Source organism: Ips typographus, unplaced genomic scaffold (genome assembly GCF_016097725.1).
Source record: "Ips typographus isolate SLU unplaced genomic scaffold, UJ_Ityp_2.0 IpsContig119, whole genome shotgun sequence".
NCBI lineage: Eukaryota > Metazoa > Arthropoda > Insecta > Coleoptera > Curculionidae > Ips > Ips typographus.
Window position 1 is genome coordinate 144145 of NW_028098540.1, and position 26789 is coordinate 170933.

A 26789-nucleotide genomic window follows, 5' to 3' on the forward strand; every position below is an offset into this window, starting at 1 on the left:
TTTAACAGTAACTATAATATATTCACTTATAACTATATAAGTGAAAATATACAAGTACGTTCATTTGTACAGTGTATAAGAAAAATAGGAACAACTATTAAACTTCTAGATTGGCCTTTGATAGTTGTTCCAACAGCCGAACTACTTATAATTAAAGCTGACTTATTGTTTGAGTAAAAGCTAAAAAAAACAAAACTAAACATGCGTTATAAAAAACCATCCAATGCCCTACATGTTTCGAGCGCAGAAGCAGCTCATCTTCAGGGGCTAGAAGAACAATTGTTAAGTTTAAAGAAGATCTCTTAAATATTTAGTCTATAAAGAAGATAGTACTTATCTTCAGCGAGGAATTAACAACAGTATACTACTAGCCAGATTTCATTTGGCTTCACTAGAAAAACGTAGAATTATGGACTCTTGTATGTTTTTGTGTAACTTAATAAACGGAAATATCGTATGAACACTTTTGTTAGAGGAACTTAACTTTGATATTCCGAAACATGTTACCCGGTTAAGCAGCTATTTTTATCTACCAGCCCCAAGCTCAAATATACTTTTTTTGTCACGTGTATACAAAATGTGTTCGACCTACAATAAGATATCGAAAGAATGTGATTTTAGCCTTCCTCAAAAATCTTTTAGACAATTGCTGTCAAGGGCACTAGTTAAGTTAGTATGTAATTTAGGTTTAGGCGACTCTATTAGTTACATATTGTGACGGTTTTCCCGTGGGTTTATATAAAGTCAATTTAACTCGACCAAAAATAAATTTATTTACACATCAATACCTCAAAACACTCCGTACAATAATTAATTCAGCTACCAAAAAAAAAACACTACTACAATTTCACAATTATTATTTTACTATTTAAACTTCACCGCGTTCCCAAATCCACTACTGCTCCACCGTCGAAAGCGCTCCCTTTTATTCGGCAAACCACGTTCTAGAACCACTGCGAAACGCTTCGCCATTTGCGACGAACATCGAAGACGCTCCCGGTGTGTCGCTTTCTAACGGCGGCCTCGGGCGGCCTACTATAAGACACGCCAGGCTAGATATTGCGGCGCATCGGATCCATACACCGAATTCTCACCGAATCGAGTGCTCGTTCAGTAAGTATCGAGCATAGTAGGCGCCAAACCGGAACAATATGTTGGGTCCTGTATTTAAATAAATAAATAAATCCCCCGCTAAGCGTTCGCCCTCCTCGTCCTCTGTTTGTTTTAGTACAATAAAGCGAGTTACCTATGGACCGAGTATTCTTTCCCCTGAGCTACCCCTAACGTAACATGGTGGAGGCGTCCCCGTCTGCTAATCCTAAGGGTGTGCCTGCGAGAGAAATTTGGACACAGAGAAAAGGGGAATGAATAAAGACGGTACATTCCGAGATCCACAAAATCTGACAGCACGTTTCAAAAAAGGTACAGACGCTCAAGTGTAGAAGATGAATACGCTAAGACAGCGGCCAGAAGGGTATCAGAATTACGTCAAAAGATACCTCAACAAAAAGGTGATTTTTTTTTTTTTTATTACTCCTAGATACATCAGCAATCTGCCAATAAGGCAATGAGCTTTACATTTGACAAAGTTAATGAATGACATGTAGAGTTTCACTCCAGTGAGTGATCTCTTTATAAATAGATTCAATTGCTACAACCTAACTATGTTTAAAACTAATTAACTAATTAAACTATTTGAGTACACTATAGTCTTAGTATTACACTTATTGTTGATTAGACCACCCGTTTGGACAGATCAGATGGCAAAAAGGTGATAACACATCAAATAGAAGAGACATAGCGAAAACGAAATACAAAATCAACAGAGTTTTGAAGGGCTAGCCTGCAGGTCCACAGTTGCTTGAACTGAGTAGGGCAATGTCAAGAAGGACCTCTAGAACGCTCTAATACGGCAACCATAGCGCGAAATTTTTAGTGCATAGCAGCACATTATTTTTGTATTATATTTGGTAAAGTAAAAAGCAGATTTTCATAGTTAGGTGTCATCAAATAAGTGTATAGTTAGCGCAATTATTTACGTTATCTCGATTTCTAGGTCAGTGACGTTATTCGCGACCTAGGTACTCTGCTGTGTTAGCGAAATTGCGCAAGTATGATGTGTTTTTTGTTAACAGGGTCATGTCCGAACAGATGTTATGTTTATTTATTATATTGTTACGTTTTTCTCGTGGGTTCACACAAAGTCAATTTAACTCAACAATTAATAAATTTATTACACTTCAAAACACTCCGTACAATAATTAACACAGCTACTAAAAACACTACTACAATTCCACAATTATTCCACTATTTAAACTTAACCGCGTTCCCAAATTCACTACTACTACACTACTCTCTCTCGTCGACGCCACTTCTTTTATATTCACAAACCACGTTCTAGAATGACCGCGAAACGCTTCGCGATTTGCTTCGAATCTTCCAGGTGTGGCGCTTCCTAACTGTGGCCTACTATAATACGCGCCCGGCCAGATATTGCGGCGCATCGGTTTCATCGAGTATCGAGCATAGTAGGCCCAAACCGTAACACTGCCCCCCTCTTAAAGCTGATCGTCCCGATCCGCTTCATCTAGTCCCTGGTATTTCTTGAGTCTGTCCAGATGGACAATTTTCATCTTGCCTTTGGGGCTGCGTTGGACTCTGTATGCGACGTCGTTTAACCTTTTTACCACATTGTAAGGTCCCTCCCAGTGTCGTTGCCATCTTTGACTTAATCCTTTGCTCCTCCTGGGTTGAAACATCCACACGGCATCACCTTCTTTATAATTGCCACCAGTTGGTCTTTGGTCCAGTGTCATCTTCATACGGTTGTTGTTTGGTTTCATCTTTTCTCTCTCAAGTTCCCGAATTGTGATGGATCCCTTCTGTAACGAACACTGGTCACACCGTTTACACCATTCCTCAACGTCCTTTCTGAAGTTAATCCAGTAAAATCGATCTCTTATTCTAGCCAAAGCCTGGTTTACTCCAAAGTGTCCTCCTCCGCGACTATCATGTAGTTCTCGCAGCACATTCTCTTTGCAGGAATTGGGCACTATTGTTTGATAAACAAAGCGTTTTCCGTCTGGACTTTTCCATTTGCGGGTAATTAAGTCATCTCGCAGTCGAAGCGAATTCCACTGCAACCAGTAACCCCTTACTGTTGGTCCATATCTGGAAATCTGTTGCCAATCCGGTTTCAAATCCTTCTCCAACCATCTTCTGATTACTTTCAAATCAGAGTCTGAGCGCTGTCCTTTTATTATGTCCTCCTTAGAAACGCAGCTCTTCATTCTTTTTGTAGCCTCTTTATCTGTCACCTTCGCGATTTGACCAATCCTCCAACCATTATGAATTTGTCCTTTCCGATACCTTAAGTCACTATCCAAAGCTTGACGATCCTCTACATATCGCGGTAAATGTCCTTCCGGGTTCTTCATTTCCTGCTCCTGGTTACGCCAGTTCTGCGGGGTCGGTAAACGAGACTGCTGTCTGCAATTCCATTGGTAATGTCCTTTACGTCCACAAATATAACATGTAATGTTTCTTTTAGCAGAGGAGTTCCGGTGATTTGTTCTGATGTCCTGATTTCGTCGACACTGTGGGTTTGGAGAACAAGACCGTTGTCTGCAATTCTTTCTATAGTGTCCTTTGCGTCCACATCGATAACATTCCACTCTAGTGATCGGACGTGATCGTTCTAACTGTGTGGACTGACCATTTCCTAATGCTGCCATTTGTTGCACTAATTGGCCTACCATTGCTTTAATTTTATCTATTAATGTAGCAACATGATCGGCTGGCGATACTCTTTCCTCTTGAATAGGCTCTGGCTTTAAATCATTGCACGCAGCTTCAATTTCCAGCGCTCGAATCAGTAATTCGCTGTTGTTGCTCCCTTTGAACATCTTCAGCCATTTCTTTACCTCCGGATCTCGAATCCCATCTACAAAATACTGTGCCACAAGTTCTTCTTGGATTTCATCCGGGACGGCTGGGTAAGCCAGATGCACAAGGCGACGAATTTCGGTTTCAAACTCTTCTAGATTTTCACCAGTTTTCTGCTGTCTTGCCATTAATTGCGTTCGATACAGTCCTTTCTTATGTTGATCCCCATAACGACGTTCTAATGCAGCTACTAATGCTTCATAGTTGCTTCGTTGGGCGATAGGCAGAGTCTGTAACAGCTCCAATGCAGGTCCTCGTAATGCCACTATTAGTGCTACAGCCATTTCCTCGTTACTCCATCTATTTGCATTTGCAGCGGCCTCAAATTGGAGTTGGTACATTGCCCATGATGTTTGACCGTCGTATGTGGGAGGCTTGATCTTGTTGAGCCCGTTTCCGATGATCACTGTAGAGCTGGCTCCTCTGCTGTCAATTTTCTGCTCTAAGTCACGTAACTTTATCTCGACATCATTCTGGATTTTATTAATGTCCTCCCGAACATCGTTCTGAATTTTATTAAGACTATGGGTTACATACTCTTGGATTTCTGTCTTGGTCCCCGCTAGAACGTTCAATATTTCTACGTTACGCTTTTCATGCCGCTCTCTGTCTTCTTCTTTGTCTTGTTGTCGAATTTTTTCTTCTTGTTGTCGAATGCTTTCTTGTTCTTCCTTGTTTCGTTTTCGAATCTTTTCTTGTTCTTCTTTGCCTTGTTGTCGAATTCTTTCCTCTTGTTGTCGAATCCTTTCTTTTTGTTCCTTGTTTTGTTTTCGAATCTTTTCTAGTTCTTCTTTGGCTTGTTTAAGCATAGCTTCAAATTGGGCCTCCATGTTTGCACTTTGACGTCTTGTTATTGGCATAAAATAACTTTAACACACCACTGTTCCGAAAATCTCTAGTCCGGTTCTGAACACAAGTCTTTAACCCGAAGTTTAGTTCCAATTCACGTCGCACTAACGTCTGATCCCACTTCTGACACCAATTGTTACGTTTTTCTCGTGGGTTCACACAAAGTCAATTTAACTCAACAATTAGTAAATTTATTACACTTCAAAACACTCCGTACAATAAATAACACAGCTACTAAAAACACTACTACAATTCCACAATTATTCCACTATTTAAACTTAACCGCGTTCCCAAATTCACTACTACTACACTACTCTCTCTCGTCGACGCCACTTCTTTTATATTCACAAACCACGTTCTAGAATGACCGCGAAACGCTTCGCGATTTGCTTCGAATCTTCCAGGTGTGGCGCTTCCTAACTGTGGCCTACTTTAATACGCGCCCGGCCAGATATTGCGGCGCATCGGTTTCATCGAGTATCGAGCATAGTAGGCCCAAACCGTAACAATATTATTGGAATTTTGCTTGGTTACGGTATACCGAAATTGTTGATTTTAGGGACCGCCTGATAACCTTGTTGCGTCTATCCACCAATTGTCACACCTATTTAAAGATGCGAAAACAAGAACAGCAATCAAGTCTTGGAGAAACCAGCGTCTTCGGATGGGTCCCGCCGCAATGGTTCTATACCCGTGTGTACCCAGAGTCCCTGAAATGACAGGCTGAAGAAGGTTCTCCAGATAGGCTTAGAAATGAAGAAGTATGGTAGTCCAAAGGAACGTGTGCTAAAAGAGAGTATGCAAAGGACCAAAGATGTCGCACCTAAGCGATGGATTTCAGCTTAGACAATGCATTGCCGAGACAAAGAAGATGCTGCCAGATGCAGGGGACAATTTACGTGAATTTCGCTTAAATAAGAAGGCAAGAAGGCATGCTGCTTGGTATTACATTGCGTTAACTATGGCCCTAGAAACGTCTTAAAAGATTTCTAAGATTATGTTTGTAATAATTATCTGTTTAGTTTAATTTGAATTACTTCTTTGCTGGGTATTTACAGATCAGGTGATCCTGTTTGGTAGGGTGATGATTATGCAGTACTTTACATTGCTTATATCAAAGTTAAAGTAGTACTAGTTTTTCAACTGTGGTGATAAATTATCACTACTCCAAACATGTAGGCATCATACACAGTATGCTCATTGTCAGCTGTATGACCAGTACTTTGCTTTCTCCATAGCCGACGCAAGATCATTGACAGCGACAGTTAATGACTAGTTTTTTGTCACTACCACTTATGTCTGTCGAAACGACAATTTCTTCGGAGTCAGTTGGATGCTGTACCTCTCTGCTGTTTTCTCTATGAATGTTCTGACTCTAGATTTATACAACTACTCCATGTGTTTCTACATCTACTTCTCATACAAAGCAATTTCTGATCCTTTATCCTGTTGCGGAAAATATTATGTGAATTGATTAAGAATTCCATTGTCCGTTAGTTTTTCTGGCCGCGGTGTTGAAACAAAATTCTACATTTTTTTACTTACAATTTTAATATGAATAACAGAGACGTTAAAAAGACCAGTAACAGAAAAATGTAGTGTGATGCGAAAATAATACTACATTGCGTTCAATTGTAAATTTTATATTGCATCGAGAGTAGCAATGATTACAGTACCAGAACAATGGATTTAGAATATCCACAAATCTTCCTTGTTATGCCCATAGTCTTAATTTGGAGAATTAAGAAAACTATGGTTAGTCAAAACTTCTGGTCAAAAACTGTAAAAGCATTGTCACATTTTTCAATAGCAGTACAGGGGCTATGGAACCCTTCATCAAAGAGCAAAACATTTGCTGAAAATGAAAATGCTACATATAAGTAGTACAAATTTTCACAGGATGTGTATACTAGATGGAACAGTATTTTCTATGTGATAGAAAGGATCCTGAAAGTTAACGATTCAATTGGGAGAGCAATATTAAAGTTAGGAAAAGCACCTCAACCTCTCTCAGTTGATGCTTTCAATTACCTGAATTTCATTGATGTTATCTCGAGTTTTTTTTATATTGACATAATTCTTTCTAATTATTATTAAATATCTTGTAGTAAACTTGTGTTGTTTATGTGGTCTAAGTATAAGAACGGTTTATTAAACGTTTTTGGTTATAAGAACATTCATGACAAATCATCAAAGTCAATGCGTCACTTGAAAGAGGCTTGAAAGAAAGAGATTTAGCAAGATGTGATGTTACTTTATGTATTTTCGAGAACCACTCATGTGTTTTTTTAATTTTAATATACTTCCAATTAATTTATGGCATCTTTATTTGAACAAACGCCTAAACTACAATCTGGGTGGTATTCTTGGCTTTTAAAATTCTTACATTTAAAAACTCAAAGTTACTATATAAACAACCTGCTGCCATCTAACTTATCAAATTTTAAAATTGCTCCCTTTCGACCCAACATCCTCTTGACTTGATTAGATTACATCAACAGAAGAAAAAATACCTGCTTAGTGCACTGGTGCAACGAACCCCAAGTAAAAGTGAGCCGGATCAGGAGGACATGGAATGTAAGAAAATTTAGAGAAATGTTTTGTATGCCCTTGATCTAGTAAGACAGAACGATGGACCGTGTAGGTCCATCGTGGTCGTAACATTATGTCACATACGCGTACCAAATTGCGGGACTTCTCCTTCTTGTGCCCTGTGCTTTGCCGCACGGTGGAGTTTGTCTGCACTCTTCATACAATGCGCAGAGTGCCGTTCTCGGCTCTTCGAAAATATGGGATCTGCGTCGCTGATATTACACCAGTTTCGTATGTTTCTTAGCCAGTAGTGTTGCTTTCTTTCTGGGCCTCGACACTCCTCTATTTCTCCTTGTAGAATTAGTGTAGGAATGTTATATTTGCCTCCTCTAAGGATATGGCCGAGGTAGGAAACTTTTCTTTCTTTCTTTAACGATGTTAAGTATTTCTCATTCGTAGCCTGAAGTTCTTAAAATTTCTTCATTCGTGGCATGTGCGGTCCACGGCACGCGCAAGATTCTCCGGATGGTCCACATTTCAAACGCCTCGATGCGGTTCAGGGTTCCAGCTTTGAGAGACCCTTACTGGGCCGTATAGTAACATGGGCCATATGTAACACTTTATACTCGTAGTTTAAGTGCTAGCGGCAGACCGCGAGGTAATTAAAAAAAAAAAGTTTCAAAAATGTTGTTTTTGCATAGTTAGTTCTAAGTTTAAGGGCGACTAGAACCGGACAAAATTAAAAGAATACCGAACAGATGGAGGTTGGCAAGGAATATATAAATTCATAAAACTTGCTGTAGAATGCCAATCAGTTGGAAAATAAATCGTAAGTTTGATAGGTATAAATGGCTGCTTGCTGGTCTTTGTTCACTCCCAATGTCAACTTCTGCACAGTTACTCAGTTCGCCATGCGTAGATTGACATTAAAGGGAATGACTCTTTTCCTAAAACACATTACCCACATTAAATAAAAACTCTTCGGCTAAATACTCTGGAGCTGACAAAGGAATAATAAATTACATAATAAATGCTGCATAAAACAGTAACAAGTAACAAGTACGGTAAAAAAAAAGCAAAATAGCAAATAAAACTACACACAACCCACCCCCCATTTTTAGTTTATTAATAAAATAAATAATTCCATGCTAGGAAATACATTTATTTATTTTTTATCAGATGCATTGAACCTTTTTCAAGTACTCTTAAGATCTTCTAGCATTCAACGTTTTTTAGCAATAAATATTTTTGTCTCCCTGCTGTTTACCATTTCATACATTTACTTAATACAAATAACGTAGCCACCAGTTGATTTGATAACTATAAATTCACTATCGAACTTTTAACGATAGTCTGAGTTCTAATTAAGAAATTACGGACATGGTCAATTATTATATTTATCCCTATTTACCGATTTTTATGTCATTTATTCATTTGAATTCGCCATTAGATTTGTTTGAAACAATTTCTGTCACCAACGTCAAAACTTTGATTAGTCAGTAGATAGTTAAAAAAATAACTGGCGGCTACATTATTCGCAATGAAAATTTGTAAAATAATAAATTGCACGGAGACAGAAAAACATTCTGGTTCTGGTAATTTTTGAATCAAGCGAATGAAGAACTTGCCACCTGCTAAAGAGAGATATTTTGTTAATCAAAACATGAGCCTTACTTACAGACAAGACCAGAGCAAGATTCATTAAAATCCATCGAAACGTTCTCAAAATATTTCTGAAAATATAAAAAAAAAATTTTTCAAGAAATTTGACTATCAATAGCAGCGGAACCAGGCACTTTTTCCTAATGGCAATTACGTAAAATCGTTATTTTTGACCTAATGAATGTCCGCTTAGCTATAAAATTTCTTATGTTCCTGATTAAATTACGGACGAAAATTCTCACTTTATCATTAATTTTTTATTATTCCAAAAGATATAAAATTGGTTCAAGCCAGATTTTTGTATTATTAAAAAATAGCATGACGATAGCAACATTGTAACCTTCCTTTTATTCAACTTGTAATTAAATCAGAAGGCCTAAGCGAAAAACAAAAAATCTTTCTTTAATTGTCTAAGCAACAAAAGTGACAAAAATTAATAATTATGGCACTTAGTTAAATAAACAGATTACATAGCGTATTTATTATATCCCACCATACAAATAATTGTTAATATACTATTAATATCTTGGCATACTATCGGTTTGTGTATCTCTCCTGTAAAAATTGCCAAAAAACGCTTATACCCATTTGTTAAATCGACGTCGACGATGAAGCATTTATACGTGCCAATAAAAACACAAATAAAAACATAGCTGGGTAAGGGTACTGTTTTGTGAGCTGATGCTGTAAAAAAATGTATAAACACCTTAAATGTTTACTTAAAATAATTAGGAGATAACTTTTACTTTACATTCAAATTATTTTTCAGGTGTGAACCCTATTATGTTATTATTTTAGAAATTTCCACAAAATATTTACCTCATATTTTGCCAGTGTGAGCCCTAATATGATTTGAAATAGAAACTTTCGCAAAACATTCTTTGACACATGACAATCTGTGCATTTAAATGGCTTTTTACCGGTGTGAATATGAGAATTTAAAGTAGAAACATGGCCAATGCATTTATCACAATGTTTACATTTAAATGTATTTTGAATTTAATTGTATATGGTATTATATGGTGTATGGATTATGTGATTTATAATAATAAATAATAATAATTTTCCGCACACATTGCAATCAAACTGATGATCATCCAAGTTGTGTGTTAAAGTCAGGTTAGGATAGGTAAGGTTGTGATACAATTTTTCAATGGAGCTCTTTTAAAAAACAAAAAACATTTAAAAATCATAAACTATGAACCAAAACTCGAGTTCTGGTTCATAGTTTATGCTGTGTCCAATCACATAGATCAATTCTGTTAATTTGGGTATCAAGTTGCCGACAGAAGTACTTGCAGGAATGTTGATGTTGGTGACATTTCACCTCGCGACGATCCTTTTGCGGTTCTAGGCGCGTCAAGCATTTGCAGTAAGACCGTTTTGCTTCATGATCCACATTTGGAAATTGTGGACACAGCAACTTATGCCTGAAAAAAAAACTAGTTTACTTTCAATTCCCAACCAGCTTAAATGGAATTTGTGAAAGGACAGAATACCTATGACTTTATGAATATATTACACTGTCTCTCCACTTTTAAAACGACAGCCGGCGCATTGATTTTTGAGTTGAGCTCCTGAAGATGGCCATTAATATGTCCGAAACTAGTAGAGCAGACCTTACCCTTTGAAGGTTGAAATAAAGTATTGTTGAGACGACTGCGTGTCATTGCCTTCCTTTTGTGATTTTCTGACTGTTTTTGCAATAGATATGGTAACCATAAAACCGGTGGCCACCCACATACATCTTCAGTTTTAAATAAACCTCAACTTTGGTATTAAACAAATTAATGCATTTCAGACATGTTAACATGGATATAATAATGTTTAAGCTGGTGTTAAGCGCTTTTGCTTTAGGAAACATTGAATAAGTACAAATACACAAAAAAATATAAGAAAAATATGAGGTTTGAGTTATATTGTTTAATCTTCATTTAAACAATAGGTTATTGACATGACATGATTTAAGTGTTTAATTACTTTCAATATGGCTCAATCGAAACCATTAAGAAATAGTAAACATCCGCATAATGTGTTTGTACAAGCTATATTATGTAGGACGATCAGTAGGCAGCATTTGCAACATCAGGTTTACAGCGACCACTAAACTGTTTTGTTTGTGAAACCAGTAAATATATTGTAACTTATGTTTGTACAACAGTTTGAACATCACTGGAAATACTGGTTAGTTTTAAGTGATTGTAGAAGTAGATAGAAGAATAAAGTTAGTATTTGGTTAAAGCACAGTCTTATCATTACTCAATTAAACATGGTCCTTCGAGCAAAAAAGGAATAAGTCATGGGTAACTGAAGAAAATAGCGTTCGGGATTTTCTTCATACGGTAATCGCGTTAAACCGGATTACGAACAGTAAAAGTGCGCGTTTTGTTAACAGGAAAAGGAAAAACGCGTAGTGACTAACTTAACCTAACCGCTGTGAAGTAAAGCAGTGAACCAAGTGACATTAATACAAACAGTTATACTACATTAAACAAAACCAAACAACACTGTCAACACAAACTACAAAGAAACTACTACAGACATGGAACAATTGAACAAAATTGTAGAAAAACAGGAGCAGCTAGCAGAAGAACTTAACAAAAAGTTCATAAACATTAAAAAGGATCCAAGGTCCAGAAAAACGGAAGCTTACCTGCTGGAAAAATTGAAGGAGGTTGACGACATATGGCAAGAGTTTAGTTCTCAACATCAGGAGATCGCAAAAATTACTGGTAAGAGCACCGAGAACCCGTACATAAAAACAAACTACTTTAATCAAGTTGAGGTAATATACTTGAAAGCAAAGGCATACTTGAAAGAACAGCAAGAAATTCTAAGAGACAGAAGTAACCATGCACGAGTGCAGAAAATTTGTGACCAGGAAAGAAGAATTGATCTCCTAAGAGCTGACATAGAAAGCTCAAAAACGGCCACTGAAGGATATGAGCAATATCTGGAAGACATAAAAAAGCAATTTATGATAGTTGTAGACAAGGATATAGAGCTAAGCCGCATAAGGCACGAATATTCTGACCGTCAATACTATACGGAAGATACATTTCATAACATTAAAAGGGAGTATCGAACTGCAACAATAGCGCTAGACAGACAAATTAAACAGCAACGGTGTTTACCTACACACACCACCAACACTATGGCATTACCTAGGCTAACAATACCATTTTTCAATGGAAGATATGACGAATGGCCTACCTTCCAGGACATATTTGCAACGATGATCGACACGAACGTCAACATTAGCATGGTTGAAAAAATGCAATACCTTAAAACGTACGTGAAAGGAGAAGCAGAGAAAGCAATTCAACATTACGAGATAACAGAAACAAACTATACTAGTGCCTGGAATGAACTTAAAGAGAGATATGACAATAAAAGACGAATTGTCAATAAGCTCATTAACAAAATACTACATATTCCACAGACGCAAAGAGAATCAGCCGACCATTTGAAAACCCTGTACAATACAGTAAAAGAGTGTTTGGAAGCGTTAAAAATGCAAAAAATTGACATAGCATCATGGGATCCTATTATAGTATGCATCGTCAGCAATAAATGGGATGCCAGAACCAACGACTTGTTTGAGTGGACGGTTGACAACATCTTCGAAGTGCAATCATTGGAGAGTGTTCTGAAATTTATACTGAAGCGATTTCAAACCATGGAGGCGTCAGAGACGAAATCAAGTGAGAAAAGAGGCGCACCCTCAGGCTACAGGGGCTTTGAGGAAAGAGGCGCACACTCAGGCTACAGAGGCTTTGAGGAGAGAGGAGGCTACAAGGGCACTTACGAACGAGGGCTCCAGGCAAACTCCAGAGATGTCGAGGACAAGAGAATAGCAGTAACTAATTGTAAGTATTGTAATCGATCGCACTCTATTTATTCATGTGTAGATTTTAAAGGGTTAGACAATGTACAGCGTCATGAATTTATAAAAAAACAAAAATTATGTTTTAACTGTTTAAATCATGATAGTAGTAAAAGATGCCTTTCTCGTTTTCAATGTAGAACTTGTAACAAAAACCATCATACGCTGATTCATATAGATAACTACAGAAATTCAAAAAATAGCCACAATTATAATTCAGACAAGGCAAAGGGCCAAGAAAGAGTTGCACGGGTTGCAAACCACATGACTGTGCAAGGCGAAACGGTGTTATTAGCAACAGCTTAAATTAAAGTTAAAAACGTGAACAATACATGGGAATATTTTAGAGCGTTAATTGATCCTGGATCTCAGGCGGCATTTGTTACCGAAGAGGCAGCAGTACTGTTAGGTTTGCCACGCGAAAAAGTTCGAGCAGAAATTACCGGGTTAGGAGAAGAACAGCCTAAGTACAGCAATAATAAAATAAGAGTAGAATGTAAAGCGCGAGCTTCAAGTGCGTACTCGCTAAGTACAGAATTGTTAGTGTTACCAAAACTAACAAAAAGTTCACCGGAGCGTGAAATTGATTACGACGAGAATTATTGGAAAAACGTAATGTTAGCAGACCCACTATTTTACAAGCCAGGTCCGGTAGACATTCTCTTAGGGGCAAAGGAATATCAGGAAATTTTGTTGAATGGTATAAAGAAAACGGATGTTGGACTAACAGGACAAAATACTGAATTCGGATGGATTTTACTTGGGTGTAGCCCAGGAAAAACTAATGGCACCATAGAAATTGCTAGTATGATGACAAGAACACTGCAAGAAGAAGACATAACGAGATTTTGGGAGCTAGAAGAAGTAACGTCAAAACCAGCTGTAAATAACCAAGAACAAGAATGTGAACGTGACTATAATCAAAATACAATGAGAAACGACGATGGGACTTACACGGTCAGCATTCCATTTAAAAACACAGACCTGACCTTAGGTGAGTCAAGAACTAGGGCAATGGCACGGTTATTGCAACTAGAAAAAAGATTACGTCAACAAATGAACGAAAACATTGCATATAAAGAGTTTATGCAAACTTATATAAAGTTAGGCCACATGAAACTTGTCAGCCAAGCAGACGAAAAGAAAGGAAAATATTACATACCACATCATTATGTAATAAAAGAAGAAAGCACAACAACTAAATTAAGAGTTGTGTTTGATGCATCATGCAAATCGTCAAACGGAAAAAGCTTGAATGAATTAATGCACACTGGACCACGCATCCAAGAAGAGCTTTGCGACATCTTAATTAGGCGGCGGAGTTACAAGATAGCGTTTACAGCTGACATTGAAAAAATGTACAGACAGATAAAGATCAAGGAGTCTGATCAAGAATACCACAGAATTCTTTGGAGGGGTACAGAAGATGAGCCAATTCGTGAATACAAATTAACGACAGTCACATATGGTACTGCGGCAGCACCATATTTAGCAGTAAAGACTATCCAAAGACTAGCTGAAGATGAACAAGATAATTTTCCTAATATGTTAGAGATCGTAAGAAAAAACTGCTACGTAGACGATGTTCTCGCTGGAGCTGACTCTGAGTTAGAAGCAACAAAACTGCAGCAAGATTTAATAAATAAGTTTAAATTAGGAGGATTTAACTTGAGAAAATGGAGTAGTAATAATTTTGCGATACTTACGAATATCTCAGAAGAACTCCGAGAGATAAAACAAATAGATTTGAATGATAATGAACTTCAAAAAACATTAGGCATATGTTGGGCAACTAACAATGACTCAATTAAATTTAAAGTTAATCTAACGGACTTGAACAAATTAACAAAAAGAGGAATAATGTCAAGTGTAGCAAAGCTGTTTGATCCATTAGGACTTTTATCACCTGTTGTAATTACGGCAAAACTCATCATCCAAGAATTGTGGAGAGAACAAAATTCATGGGACAACGTTGTGTCAGAAGTGATTTCAACCAAGTGGAAGGAATTTTACAAAGAACTTAACCAGTTGGAAGAAATACAAATTCCGAGGTGGAGTTACACTTCAAACTCCAGAAGGACAGAAATACATGGATTTTGTGACGCGTCAGAAAAGGCGTTAGGAGCTGCAGTATATGTGAGAACCATGAACGAGTTAGGACAAATACAGATCTCGTTGTTGGTGTCCAGATCAAAGGTTGCACCAATAAGAACTAAACCTACACTACCTAGGTTAGAATTATGTGCAGCGGTGCTACTGAGTAAACTAATAAGGAGAGTCAAGGAAACACTTGGGTCACCAAGTTGGAATATTCACGCGTGGTCGGATTCGATGATCACCTTGTCATGGATTCAGAGCGACGCAAGACATTGGAAGACGTTTGTAGCAAACAGAGTTTCAGAAATTAAACAACTGTCTTCAGAAGTACAATGGCATCATGTTGGGTCTAAAGACAACCCAGCAGACCTAATAACAAGAGGAATTAAACCGTCAAAAATTAAGGACAATCTACTATGGTGGAATGGACCACATTGGCTAAACCAAAGTGAAGACCAATGGCCACAATACAACAAAAATTACAGCACTGAGGTGGAGCGTAAAAAATGCTTACATGTGGGAGTAAGCATAGAAGTCGACAAAATCAATGTTCTAGAGAAATTCTCATCTTTACATCGCGCAACACGTGTGATAGCTGTATGTTTTCGGTTTATTAACAATTACAGTCCCAAAACCGGGAAACTAGTAGGTCCATTCACAGTTCAAGAGCTACAAGATGCGATGAATAGAATTATCAAATTAGATCAACAAGATTCATTTTCAGAGGATATACGCAAACTAAGACTCAAAAATAGAGTATCAAAAAAGAGCAAAATTCTAAATTTACATCCATTCGTAGATTACCATGGAGTACTTAGAGTGGGAGGCAGGCTTCAACACTCATTACTAAGTTACAGTGAAAAACATCCGATCATAATTTCTGCGTCAGATCACTTAGCAGGATTGATTGTAAGGAATGCACATGACCGAACCTTACACGGCGGAAATCAACAAACAATGGCTTTTGTAAGAAGAAAATATTGGATAATAAATGGAAAAAAGGTTACAAAGAAAATAATTAATAAATGTGCAAGGTGTATAAGATTCAAGGCTGAGACAGCTGGTCAATTGATGGGTCAACTACCACCAACAAGAGTTAATCCGGCGTCAGCGTTTTTAAGTGTAGGAATTGACTACGCTGGGCCCATTCAAATAAAAACTACTAAAGGCAGGGGACATAAGTCCTACAAGGGCTACATTGCAATATTTGTATGTATGTGTACAAAGGCCATTCACTTAGAAGTGGTGAGCAACATGACGTCAGAAACCTTTATTGCCGCACTAAAACGATTTATGGCAAGAAGAGGGACGTGCGCAAATATATTCTCCGATAATGGTACGACATTTGTGGGGACAGCTAATGCATTAAATGTTGAGGTAGCAAACACGATAAAAACTTCCAGCATTGTGGACAAATTAGCAAACATTGGAACTCAATGGCATTTTATACCGCCATCAGCACCACATTTTGGAGGGCTCTGGGAGGCAGGTGTGAAATCAACCAAACATCACCTAAAAAGGGTGATTGGAGAGTCAACCCTAACTTATGAAGAATTAACTACATTAACACACCAAATTGAAGCATGTTTGAATTCGAGGCCTTTGTGTAAACTAACAGAAGAAATAAATGACATTTCAGTACTAACGCCAGGGCATTTCTTGATAGGGAGAGAACTATTATCACCAAGTAGTCCAATTATTACCCATAATGATACAGGTTTAGAAGGCAGATGGAAAATAATACAAAAAATGAAAAAAGATTTTTGGAAGGTGTGGACAAATGAATATCTACATGAACTTCAACAACGAAACAAATGGAAACTGGAACAAGAAAATCTAAAGGTGGGAGAATTAGTACTTATAAAGGATGATCGAATGTCACCAAGCAAATGGCCAATGGCAAAGGTGGAAGGAGTTCAAGTAGACGACAAAAATTTAGTGAGAGTCGTCACGTTGAAAAAAGCGGAAGGAGCAGAAATTAAAAGACCAATCCATAAACTAGTACCGCTATCGATAATCCACAATGAAAACAACTCAAAACCACGTAGAAAAACAAGTAACATTTGGAAAATTTGGACATTGGCAATTATTTTTGCACTCCAATTGTACAGCGGGAAAGCACATGCAGCCCACATAAAAACAAGTACAGCACAATATCACGTGGAATATCCAAAACCTGGATTCTACATAGAACATCTTGGAACAGCCAAAATTGATCGAGGTTTTTAAGAATCGAAGCTAAAATAGGAAAAGAAGATTTAGAGGCACACATAAAGTCTATACAGGATGTAATATCAAAGGTAGACAAGATGTGCAATGAGGTTAAAAAAACCACTATTCACGTGGATTGCCAACCACTGATTGATCATCTTCACGAAGAAGAAAGGCGAATCAAATGGATACATAAAGGTGTGTCAAAAATTGTTTTAAATAGGACAAGACGAGGTTTATGGGGAAACCTACTAACTTCAATTTTTGGCGTGAACGATGAAGTATACAGGGAAATCGATGATCTTGACAAAAATCAAAAAGAGTTGATTCAAGCGTCAAATCACCAAACCAAGTTTATGCCTAAAGCACTATTAAAGTTTAACGACACGGAGGAAAGAATATCTAAGAAGCTCAACCAATTTACAGTAAAAATTAAGAAAGGCATGGAGGTGATAGAACAAATGCAAAATTGGTACTCCGAAGTTGACAATAACAAATTGGAAATTGAATTACTAAATCTGTACGATGTAGCAAAAGGGTACATCGACGAATTGATAGATTACTATCAGAATATATTAAATATACAAACCAGTAAAGAAAACATTTATGAGATAGTATCTCCAGTACATATAGAAGAAATTGTCAACGAAGCATCTATAAAATTACCTCATAACATAGAAATTCAGTCACAGCCTATAATTAAAACAGAATTAACACAAATTGGCAACGACACGTACATTTACGTTTACCTTGCAATGACGGAAGTTACACAGTTTGACCTAATTAAGGCAAATGTACTTCCACTAAAAATGAAAACGAACAACTACTGGATATATGATATAAGCACCGACATTATCGCAATAGACTATGATAATCAGCGATATTTTCAACTAAATGATGCGATGCTAAAAAACAGTGTAAAATTGAATAAGACAGTTTCCATCTGTTCTCCATCTATCATAAGGAATATTGAGAACAACCCGAATTGTTTGATAGACGAATTATACCAGAGAACCGAAAATGTGACGTGTCCAGTGAAAGAAATGAGACTAACGAGTACTATCTGGAAAAAGGTATACACAAGCAATACGTGGATTTTTGTGGCACCTGCAAGGATTAAAGTGGCAATCACGTGCAGTGGGCATAGAGAGGAGGTAATGTTACATCAATGTGGCATTATTACAATATCACAGAATTGTGTGATAGTAACTAGAACAGCGACACTATCACCGGCGAGAATACAGAGCGTTCCAGTCATTGCCGGCTATATTAGGCCGGTGGAGGCAAATTTGACGTTGTCAAAAACACCCACACCTCACAGCAAACCATCTCACTCTACAACGGAGAATGAGCACATTATAGAACCCGACGAAGAAATTAATGATCTCTTTGAGGAACAAGAGAAGATCCAAGAAGAACTTCAACATACAGTTTGGAAAAACTTAAGAAATCACGCATCAATATCAAGTGTGATTACTACACTAGTACTCACGGCAGTAGTAGCTATAGTAGTGTTTGGAGGTTGGCGACTTAGAAAGCATATCATCGCTAAAAAAGGATTAAAACCAAAAACTCCTAGGGCACCAACTGAGGATGAAGAAGAAGAAATCGAACTAGGCCCGTTAAGAACCACAAGGCAACAACTGCCGTCCTAAGATCAAGGTCATAAAATAAATACGCCTAGTCATAGAATGTGGTCAACCATTTTATTAGCATATCATTGGTCCGACTATAAATCTTGACTTATAATGTTGGCTTAATATACGAAAGTTTAGAGTTGCACTATTTAGTTAGATTTGTGCGAAAGGAACAAAATTCCTTTAGTTAGAATTATACTACATTAACCAGGGTAACTTAGGGGATAAGATATCTTTATAATTCAGTTATTAGTAGTCTATTGCACTGAAACGATTAAAACAACATTAAGCTGTATTTAGGATAAGATCCATGTGAGCATCAAACTGCTGCGGTTATAGTGTTACAGAATCAATTTGCCGTCACTACAGTCATCAGGCAAACGACACCCATGATTAACACTGCAGAGCTGACCTAAGGAAAACACCTCGACCACTCACCTCTCAACTTGAGAGTTGCCAGCATGTTTAATCTTCATTTAAACAATAGGTTATTGACATGACATGATTTAAGTGTTTAATTACTTTCAATATGGCTCAATCGAAACCATTAAGAAACAGTAAACATCCGCATAATGTGTTTGTACAAGCTATATTATGTAGGACGATCAGTAGGCAGCATTTGCAACATCAGGTTTACAGCGACCACTAAACTGTTTTGTTTGTGAAACCAGTAAATATATTGTAACTTATGTTTGTACAACAGTTTGAACATCACTGGTAATACTGGTTAGTTTTAAGTGATTGTAGAAGTAGATAGAAGAATAAAGTTAGTATTTGGTTAAAGCACAGTCTTATCATTACTCAACTAAACATATATTCTGCTGGACAAGTGCCTCAATTAATGTTATCATTACATACCTTGGTTGTAAACTATACTTTTCAAAAAAATGTTTGAGGTATGGTGGTTTCAACCAAGGTGTAAGTTCTACTATAGTGCGTTGCAAAAGTAACTAACCTGGTGCTATCTAGACCTGTTGGTAAACGCGAGTTTGGTTGCTAGAAAATTTTGTACTTTTTTGAAGTTGTCAGTTGCTTTTTTGAAGTTGTCATGCTTTCAATTAGATGTCTTTCTTTCAATAAAAAAAGTTAATATTTAATACAGTCAGACTTGCATTCAATCGTCCACGAAACAGAGTGCATTTATCACAATAAAACTGAATCCCAAAAGACTATGAGAAAAATTGTGAATAATACTCATTACACGCGACGCTCGGTGGTAAATCCGGTCTATATGGACATAAATGAATTTTTTTTGGTCTACCGTTAAGTAGTTAAGTAAGTTTTTAAGAAATTGGTGGTGTAAAACTATAAGCATGTTGTAGCGCTTTTCTCGCCGATTTCTTCGGTTACGTTGCCTCGGGCGCCACCTTCGTTATTTATAGTGGCTGAAGGTCCACTTTGCGGTACCTGGGTAGCCTTTAGACAGCTGGAGAAAAGTTCCAAAGGGTTCGGGAAGAAAACAAAAATTAAAACAACTGTTTTCACTAATTGCACTGTATTACGGCTCTCAATACTTACAGTAAATACTCACGGTAACGAATACCCAATGAAACGGAAATTACCTTATACGGTGGTACGGGGAAAGCGTGTAACGATAATGAAAACTACCTACGGACCCTTCACTACTGATTAGCCTGACTACTGTAGATTAAGACTGACTGTGACACGGTGAAAGAACAGCGGTACGGTACGGTTATGTAAAACTGACTACTCGGCGCCGGAATTTATTCCAAAAACCCAAAGAGGCCCAATTACGTGACCAGCGGTGTTCCCGCCACTCGACCTAACCCCTAGGTGCCTCTCCCCGATTCCCCGGGATTCGACAAATTGAGCCTCCGTTGCACACTGTTTCCCCAAGCATGCAACAGAGGTTTGAAGTCTCGTGACGTTGCCAGTCACACAGCCGCTAATCCCTCCAGTATCCCCAAACCCGTTTACTGCTCCGTTTCCCCGGAGCTAAGCAAACGAGTCACAGGTTTCACCGTTCCCGCTTGCTACACCGTTTCCCCGGTGTTCAACAAACAGGAACAGGACCAGAAGGATTACCTAACTGTTTTCACAAAAAAAAGTAACTGAAGCCGGCGCCGGTTCACCAGAAATACCCTCAAACGGAAAACCCCGGAAAAATATAGCAAATGCCCCAAATGAACATCCCCGGACAAATATAGTGAATGCCCCAAATGAAAATCCCCGGACAAATATAGTAAATGCCCCAAATGAAAATCCCCGGAGAAAATACTGAAAATGCCCCAATTTACAGTCTGTTAAAATAACTACAGTTAACGGTACGGGTTTAAACAGCAAACAGAAGAAATACCGGACGGTCGGTATGTGCCTATTTTTTTACTTACAAATTCGCGGAGATAAGAGATAACGGTCGGCACGGATCGGCTTAGCTGGCTGGTTTCGATCTTTTGATGATCGAAGAATCCCTATTTTCCGGCTCGGGGCCTTCTTTTATACACAAAACCCACGGTGGGGGCTGTTAGTGGCGGTACCCACTCTCAGCGCCCACCGAACCATTTCGAACGGCCCCGGACGGCCCCGATAGAATCGACGCCACGACGGCCGCGGTCTAGCACCCAGCAGTGAAGGTCACGCGTATATAAATTTAATCAGCGAAATAGTTAGTAACTTCGTTACACACCCCCCCTTTTTACGGAAAAAAAAAATATATTTATCCCAACATATTTTTTTTTATTTAACGAACCAGGTAAAGAAATCTAAAAAAAACTAAAAAAAAAACTCTAAGATAATTAACTTAATCTACTAGGCGGTGGCGTCTTTCGGGGCACCCACACCGTGGGCAACCCCGGGACGAAGATCGGCGGCGGACAGGAGACGGATCGGCGGGCGACCTGCGGGAGCGCGAAGGTCGCGGTGGCGGCGGAGGCGGCAGCGGCTGCGGGCAGCATCGACGGGTGGTGACACCCAGCCTCCCACACTGCGAGCAGAAAAGCAGCGGTGACAGCTGGCACTCCGACCAGTAGTGCCCCCGGTGACCGCACCTCCAGCACGAGTCGGGGTGCACCGTCACCCGATGGTCCTCCATCCACCTGGTCTCCTCTCGGAGGCGTCGGATTGCCACTGGCGTCTCGGGTCGGCTCGGGGGCGGCGGCGACGGTGCGTGGCGGTCCACCTCCCGATAAAAGGGGTCACCTCCCGTTGGGACCACCACCAACACATCGGACGACGCGTCACTGTCGCTCATATCGGCTAATAAGAGAAAAAAAAAAAAAAATAATTGTCGGTACTGAACCCCCGAAACAAACGAACAGACAACACAATCTACCCCCACAATACTTGTTACCCCCTTTCTACTTTTACGGTGTTACCAACTGTTTTCTCCCTTCCCGGCGCCCTACGGCGGTGCCTGCGACCGCCTAGGCAGCGCCACGCGCACCCGCGCCCCTGTGGAGTTGGTCAACAGGACACGGCGGCGCCCGCTGGACGCCGAAAACCTCCCTCCCAACGCCGCCACAAGATCGGGTGGCCAGTCCCTCGGGTCCGGATATACTCCGGCAAAGTCCGCAACCTGGTGGTCCGGCCAAGCCTCTCCGTCGCGCGGTGCCCGACCGCCATACCGGGCCAGCAGGAGTTCGGCCGCCGACAGGCCGGGTGTTGGGGGCGGCAGGGTGACGGGTACTAACCATCCATAACCATGTCGGCGGCAGTGGTGGCGACGGCGGTATTGGGGACAATAAGGGCGGCATCGGGGACAGACAGGGCAGCGGCGGCGTTCGAGGCGACGCAAACGGGGACGGCACAGACGGCGGCGGCGTCGGCGGGCCAAACAGGTCGGTCGACGGCGGCGGAGGTGACGGTACAGTCGGCGGTGACGGTCGTGTTGGCGGGGCAAACACCCGGTTGTCCGGCTCCCCTAAATCGCCGAGGAACTCGAGCAGCTCCTCCGGCCAATCCCGAAGGTGGGGAAACTGCTCGAGACAGGGGCGCTTTGACGGCGGCGGAGTCATTCTCTGTAAACATAGTCGTAAAATACGGGTGTTTCGGCACATTACCTGCCCACATAATCACTAGACGATACAAAAAAAACGGCACAACCCCAATTACAACCCCCGGAACTCTACGGTACATTAATACATCACCTCCGCAGAACTTAAAGGTTTTAAGTCCTTGATATGTATACGGCGGTACCATTTTCCGTTCTCATCCCTTAAGTCATACACCACCGGTGACACAACTCGTTTTACCAAGTACGGTCCGGAAAACTTCGGGGCTAACTTTGCAGCAAAACCCTTGTCGGCGGATGACAACGGATTTTCTCGTTTCATAAGTCGATCCCCAACTTTACATCTCCATTCTCGTCGGCGCAAATTGTAGTTACGGCTCTGTGCGGAGAAAGCTCGGCCCAGATTAACTCGGACCAACTCATAAACTTCAGCAAGCTTTCGGAGATGTTCGGTATAGCCTTGGTAGTCGGTTTCGGCGGGCGGGCGGTCGTTTGTAAGTTCGGTGGCGGGCGGGCGGTTGTTTGTAAGTTCGGTGACGGGCGGGCGGTCGTTTGTAAGGTCGGTGACGGGCGGACGGGACAATGCAGCGGGCGGCTCTAACTCTCGGCCAAAGTTCAGAAAAGCCGGAGTAAACCCTGTAGACTCATGTCGGGACGTGTTCACGGCGAAAACCAAATCTGTAAGATAAACATCCCACTTTCTGTGGTTTTCCTCACAAAAGGAAGCCACCATAGTTTTCAAAGTTTTATTTGTACGCTCTACCGGGTTTGCTTGCGGTGTGTACGGCGGAGTCAGACGGTGGTTTATTCCCATTTCCTTCAGTAAACCACGGAACAGTTTACCAGTGAACTGGGTCCCGTTGTCGGAAATCACGGTTTTCGGACACCCAAAGCGCATTAAGACTTCCTCGTGTAGAGCTTGACTGACGGCCTTGGCGGTAGCTTTGCGGATGGCTTTGCACTGGACCCACTTTGTAAACCTATCCTGAAATACAACCATATAAGAGTTACCCTTAGAGGACCTCGGCAACGGCCCCACTAGGTCAGTGCTAACGGTTTCCCACGGAAGGCAGTTGCGGGACGGTTGCATCTTTTCAGGCGGTTTCTGGGATTCACCCTTAAATCGCTGACAAACAGAGCAATTACGGACGAACCGAGCGGTATCTCGGAACATTCCTGGCCAATAATAGCGGCGGGCAATGCGGGCTATTGTCTTGGCTATGCCCTGATGGCCGGCGGTCGGTTGAGAGTGGTTTTCTTCCAGTACAGCTTTTCGAGCATCCTTAGGCACGCAAACTTTCCATGGATCGGCCATTTCGTTCTCAGTCAAGTCGGTCATGTCCCAGAAATGTCGATAGAGACGGCCATTGCGCACACAAAAATCCGGAAAAGCTTCGGGGTTCTTTTCCACGGCGGTCTTCTTCGAACTGTACCAAGGACAAGGTACGAAGTCTTCGAGAGCGGAAACGGGGTCCACTTCGTCTTCAGGCTTGCCTACCGGACTCCTAGACAAAGCATCGGCTACTTTATTAAGTATTCCCTTACAGTCACTACGGTAAACCGGTAGCCCTCTAAGTACGGTCTCATCTTTTCGGTGCCCCAAACTATGGCCAGACACTCTTTTTCAGTCACGGAGTACTTCTTTTCGGCGGCGGACAGACTACGGCTGGCGTACGCAATGACATGGTCACCATCGGTGTCATGCTGAATCAGAGCTGCCCCTAATCCAGCGGCGGAGGCGTCGGTCTGTAAAATAAACGGCTTGGTAAAGTCAGGACAGGTTAATACGGGCGCCTCTGTAAGCCGGATTTTTAACTGCTCAAATGCAGCCTGCTGTTCCTCCTGCCTTTGCCAGCGTACGTTTTTCTTTAACAGGTGGTTCAACGGGGCGGCTAATTGTGAGAAATTTTCCACAAAACGGCGGTACCACGATGCAACTCCCAGAAATCTTCGTACGCCCCTCACGTTAGTCGGCGGCGGTAAACTGAGTATTGCCGAAACCTTTTCCGGGTCAGTGCGGATTCCCTCGGATGTGACAAAGTGACCCAAATACCGGAGCGATCGGCGCCCGAATTGACACTTCTCTGGATTCAGTTTCAGGTTGGCGGCTCGTAGACGGTCAAATACCTGTTTTAAAAAGTGTAAATGCTCGTTAAATGTCTCGCCCAGTACTATTATGTCATCTAAATAGGCGAAACAGTACGGCTCTAACTCAGGCCCGATCACACGGTCCATTAGGCGCTGAAAGGTGGCGGGGGCGGAATGAAGACCAAACGGCATTACTCGGAACTGGAACAGGCCTCTACCCGGTACGGTAAACGCGATAATCGGTTTACTTTCTTCCGTCAACGGTACTTGCCAATAACCCTGTTTCAAGTCTATACTAGAAATGTATCTGGCTCTGCGCAGCTTGTCTAGTATTGCGTTGATAAACGGCAACGGGTACGCATCCGGACGAGACACAGAGTTCACTTTCTGAAAATCGATACAGAACCGGTGCTTACCATCCTTTTTCTTGACAATCACCACCGGCGAGCTCCAAGGGCTCATGGAAGGCTCAATAACGCCCTCTTCCAGCATCCGATCAACCTCTGTGTTGATCACTTCCTGCATTTTCGGATTGCGGGGGTGGTATCGTTGTTTTATGGGGTCGCTTTGTGTCAAGTTAATGTGGTGGTAAATCAGCGGTGTTGTGCCCTCTATTGACTCAAAACCGGGTAGTTCGGCGGCCAAAAAGTTCTGAAGTCGGTCCTCTTCATCGGCGGTTAACAACAGTTTCGGCGGTGCGGTAAGACCCAACGGACTGCATGGAAGAGGCAGCGGTACTACGGTAACCTGACTGGTGCTTAGATCAATCTGAAAAGCATGTTGTTTTAACAAATCCATGCCAAACACAACGTTGGAAGTGAGATTTGGCAAATAGCTCAGATCCGCCTGCAAACTAAGATCATTAATAGAGACGGTAAGCCGGAAAGCTTCGGTGATCTTGACCACGCCTCCACTAGCAACTTGAGCGGAACTGGTGTGCGGGGTGATCTGTTGCGAACGTTTAGCAACACACAACCCCCTAACGGCGTCACCTATGAAAGAATGAGCTGCTCCGGTATCTATTAATGCCCTAAACGGTGTTTCTAAAATTGTAACAGGCAGGTGCGGACGGCAATCTTCTTTTGTACGGACAGGCAAGGTTTCGGTTTGACGGTGCTGGACGGACCTTGCTGCAATGCAACACCGATCTAGTTTCCCGTCCGGCAGGTGCAATCCCGGCTCAATACACCGGCCTTGCCACAACGGGAGCAAAACAGCCTTGCCTGGTTTCTGCAGGCCGAACGGTAATGGCCTTTTTGACCGCAGTTCCAGCATTGAGGGCCGTTATCCGTAGCCTGTTGGCTTGGTCCGGCTCGTTCTTCGGTCCCAGTGGATGGTCTAGCTGGCGGCACTGTCGTTGGCCTAAATGCCCGGTTTGCTTGATTTTCTGTAAATTGACGGGTGTTAGTAAAATTTCGGGGCCCTGAGAATGGCCGTGACGACGGTACGGAGGCGGGAATTATAGGCGGCGGCGGTGAGTGCAGCTCCTTGAACAATAGTTCGGTTTCTCGAACCGATCGGGCAAAGCTGGTGCGATCCGAAAAATCGCCCCGACGGATTTGTTGTCGGTACTCCGGCAACAAATTACGATAGAGCCACCTCAGCTCTTCTTCCGGGCTAATTCCCCCATGACGGCGGATTAGCGTCTGCAGCTCAGTTATATACGCACCAGCCGATTCATTCGGTCGCTGACGTCGCCGACTGATTTCCAGCTCCAAATCTTCGGCATAATTTATGGGGAAGTAGAAGCTGCGAAAATCAGCCAGAAACTGCCCCCAGGATCGCCAAATTCCCCTGTTGTTACGGAACCACAAAGCGGCCTCACCCTGTAACAAATCAGGCATATGTGGCAATAAAACGTCCATGGAAATGCCTTGAGCGTCACAGAGCTCTTGGACACGCTCCACAAATG

The 26789-nt window shown here is 41.0% G+C and overlaps 1 protein-coding gene across 1 annotated transcript; it reads left to right on the forward strand.

Moving 5' to 3' along the window:
* Positions 1 to 11530: 11530 nt before the first annotated feature.
* Positions 11531 to 17108, forward strand: LOC145739400 (uncharacterized). Its single transcript, XM_081994831.1, has 4 exons — positions 11531 to 12857; positions 12900 to 12909; positions 13222 to 17027; positions 17083 to 17108. Exons 1-4 carry the CDS (start codon positions 11531 to 11533, stop codon positions 17106 to 17108), a joined length of 5169 nt encoding a protein of 1722 aa, XP_081850957.1.
* The last annotated feature ends 9681 nt before the right edge of the window (positions 17109 to 26789 follow it).

Bases quoted from the DNA above. Each gene is read 5' to 3' on its own strand.
- LOC145739400 (XM_081994831.1), top strand. From the start codon at position 11,531: ATGGAACAATTGAACAAAATTGTAGAAAAACAGGAGCAGCTAGCAGAA. The intron at 17,028-17,082 runs GTAACATTTGGA...CCAATTGTACAG, and splicing joins AAAACCACGTAGAAAAACAA to CGGGAAAGCACATGCAGCCC.